This window comes from Trichechus manatus, unplaced genomic scaffold, assembly GCF_000243295.1.
Source record: "Trichechus manatus latirostris isolate Lorelei unplaced genomic scaffold, TriManLat1.0 scaffold00176, whole genome shotgun sequence".
Classification (NCBI taxonomy): Eukaryota; Metazoa; Chordata; class Mammalia; order Sirenia; family Trichechidae; genus Trichechus; species Trichechus manatus.
In genome coordinates this window covers 3,924,889-3,927,830 of record NW_004444112.1, presented here as the reverse complement: position 1 = coordinate 3,927,830, position 2,942 = coordinate 3,924,889, and the positions used below count along the sequence as shown (strand labels likewise).

The 2,942-nt window shown below is 40.3% G+C and overlaps 1 protein-coding gene across 1 annotated transcript in view; it reads left to right on the top strand.

Moving 5' to 3' along the window:
* The window catches only part of LOC111822418 (vomeronasal type-1 receptor 4-like), a 25,475-nt gene extending 23,092 nt beyond the window's left edge, over window positions 1-2,383 (top strand). Inside the window, exon 3 of the mRNA XM_023741205.1 lies at window positions 2,183-2,383. Coding sequence (XP_023596973.1) covers window positions 2,183-2,383 — 201 coding nt within the window. The remainder of the gene's footprint in view (window positions 1-2,182) is intronic.
* The last annotated feature ends 559 nt before the right edge of the window (window positions 2,384-2,942 follow it).

Sequence of the window (2,942 nt, the reverse complement as noted above, 5' to 3'; positions counted from 1 at the left end):
GAGGAACTATTTTGGCACAAGCAGCTTGCTATCAACTGCTAACCCAGAGGTTGGCAATTTGAACCCACCCAGTCAGTGGCTCCTTGGAAGAAATGCCTGGTAACTGCTTCCTTAAAGAAGCGCATGTAACAGGTGGTGTCAATATGAGTTGGTGGCCAACTCAATGGCAGTGAACAACAACAGCAACCATCATCTCCTATCCATCCAGGGAGAGGTGCCTTAGGGGATGGGAGATCACATCACGTTCCTAAAGGGTCTTTCACTTGCATTATTACCTATGAGTATATTCATGACAAGGTCCCTGGGGGGGCACAAATGGTTTGTTCTCATCTCTTAATTGAAAGGTTTGCGATTGGAGCCCACCCAGGCATTGCTGCAGGAGAAAGGCTTAGCAATCTGCTTCTGGAAATACTACAGCCAAGAAAACCCTATGGAGCAGTTCTACTCTGTAACACATGAGGTCACTGTGAGTCAGAATCGACTCCAAGGCCGTTGTTTTTGTTGTATGCTGTTGAGCTGATTCTGACTCACAGCCACCCTATATGGCAACACGGTTATATTCATGATATAATGTCAACTGAGGAGGGTATGTGGTATGGAGGGGGTTTCAAATGGGAGATAATGAATCACATTGAAATCTAATGCAAATGCTCTTTAAGGGAGGGCACTTATGGATGAAAGGAGCCCTGGTGGCACAGTGGTTGATCTTTGGGCCACTAACCAAAAGGTCAGAGGTTCGGACCCAGCAGCGCCTCCACAAGAGAAAGACCTGGCAATCTGCTTCCTGAAAGATTACAGCCTAGGAAACACTATGGAGCAGTTCTGTTCTGTCCAGTAGGGTCACCATGGGTCAGAATGAACTCGATGGCAACGAGTTTCTTCTTTTTTTTTTTTTTTTTTGGTATTCATGGATGTAGGTAGTGCAATTAGTGGAAATGACAGAGTAGAAGCTGTTTCAGTGGTGTCTGTGTTCACCTAGAACTGCAGGTTAAGACAATCTCCTGCACATTGACAGCTCCCCACTTCTAGTATTGCACCTGTTTGGAATCCACTATACCTGTGCAGGTACATTAACAAAAGTTAGTACAGTAATATCACTCAAGGACATAAGGAAATTTACTAATTATATAACCTAGCAGAAGGTAAAGGGAATTTTAATATAATATATATTAAAATTATATATATATAATTTTATATATATAATTTCATGTAATCAGAATAATAAAGAACACAATTGATGACATGATAGTACATTGAAAATATAAAATGTGGAATAGATATCATGATGTTGACTGGAAAATATTCAAATATTTGGAAATTAACACCCCCCCTAAGTATCCCATAAGTCAAAGAAAAAATCAGATGGTAAACTAGAAAATATTTGAAACTGAAGGAAAATGAAAACAGCACATAAAAATCTGTGAGATTCAATAATATACAGTAGGCAAGGAAATACAACATCTAATGAAAAGAAAATACGTGTGTGTGTATTGAAAAAGTCAATCATCATTATTCACAGATTCCATATTTACAAGTTTGCTTACTTGCTAAAATTTATTTGTAACCTCCAAATCAATAATTGTGGCACTTTTGTGGTTATTTGTGTGAAAAATGAGTCACCTGATGTGCACGTTATTAGCGAAGGTTAAACAAGGCAATGTTCTGCCTTCTTGTTTCAGCTCTTATACTGTAGACAAGTGTGCTTTACACATTATATTTAGTGGCACTTTTTTTGCATTTTTGTTGGTTATTTTGCTGTTTAAAATGGTCCCCAAAGGTAGTGCTGAAGTGCTGTTCACTGTTCTAAGTGTAAGAAGGCTGTGATGTGCCATATAGAGAAAAATGTGTTTGATAAGCTTCATTCAGACATAAATTATAATATTGTTTTTCATGAGTTCAATGTTAATGAATCAATGATATATATTTATATATTTTAATGGATCAGTGATATACACATATGTATTGATATATATATGTTAATATCTATGATACGTCTTTAAACAGAAACACACATTAAAGAAGGTTACGTATTAATTGGTTGAGGTCCTTTGGTGGCACAGAGGGTTTCAGTTTGACTGCTAATCTAAAGGTTGGTGGTTGGAACCCACCCAGCTGTACCATGGAAGAAAAGTCCTGGCTATCTGCTTCTGTTCTGTGGTCTCCTGCTCCCACTCTTTTTCAGGAAATATCCCTCTTTGCATTGCTGCATTCATCTTGGTTCACCTTGCAAAGTGCTAATATTAAATTAGCCAAAAGGACTATATTTTCTGAGCTGATTCATATGGCTGAGACTTTTGGAGAAAACAAGCCCCATCACCATTTCACTGGCCTTTGTCCAACCCTGACTCTGGAGCAAGTGCTGCTCCAGAGCCCGTGCATTTGACCCTGGGCAATTCTGCTCAGTCTGTGTCCCTTTCATGGGCTTCCAACACTTTCGTGTTCAATCTCTCAGCAGCCCTGTGAGGGAGGCAGTGATTCTCCCCACTATTGCTGCCGAGGAAACTGAGACATAGAGATTACATCACTTGCCCAAATCAAAATGCCAGTGAGAGGCCGAGCCTGATTCTGACCCAGGAAATCTGACCACAGATGGTGTGCTTTTTTCCAAGGCGTGTGTCGTTGCCTTCTGCGAGGAGGAGTCACATCCACCTTGTAAATAATTGTATTTCCAGCCCTCAGTTTAGAGCCTGGCACATTATCATCACTGAGAAAACATTTGTTTAAAGGAAGCAAGAAGAGTAATGAATAAATGAATGGGCCTGATCATCCTAGCTGGAATGACCACTCATCTTTCTTCCAGTTTTTTTTTTTTGAGCCCTGGTGGCCCAGTGGTTAAGAGCTAGGCTACTAATCAAAAGGTCGGCAGTTCACATCCACCAGCTGCTCCCTGGAAACCCTATGAGGCAGTTCTATTCTGTCCTTTACGGTCGCTATGAGTCGGA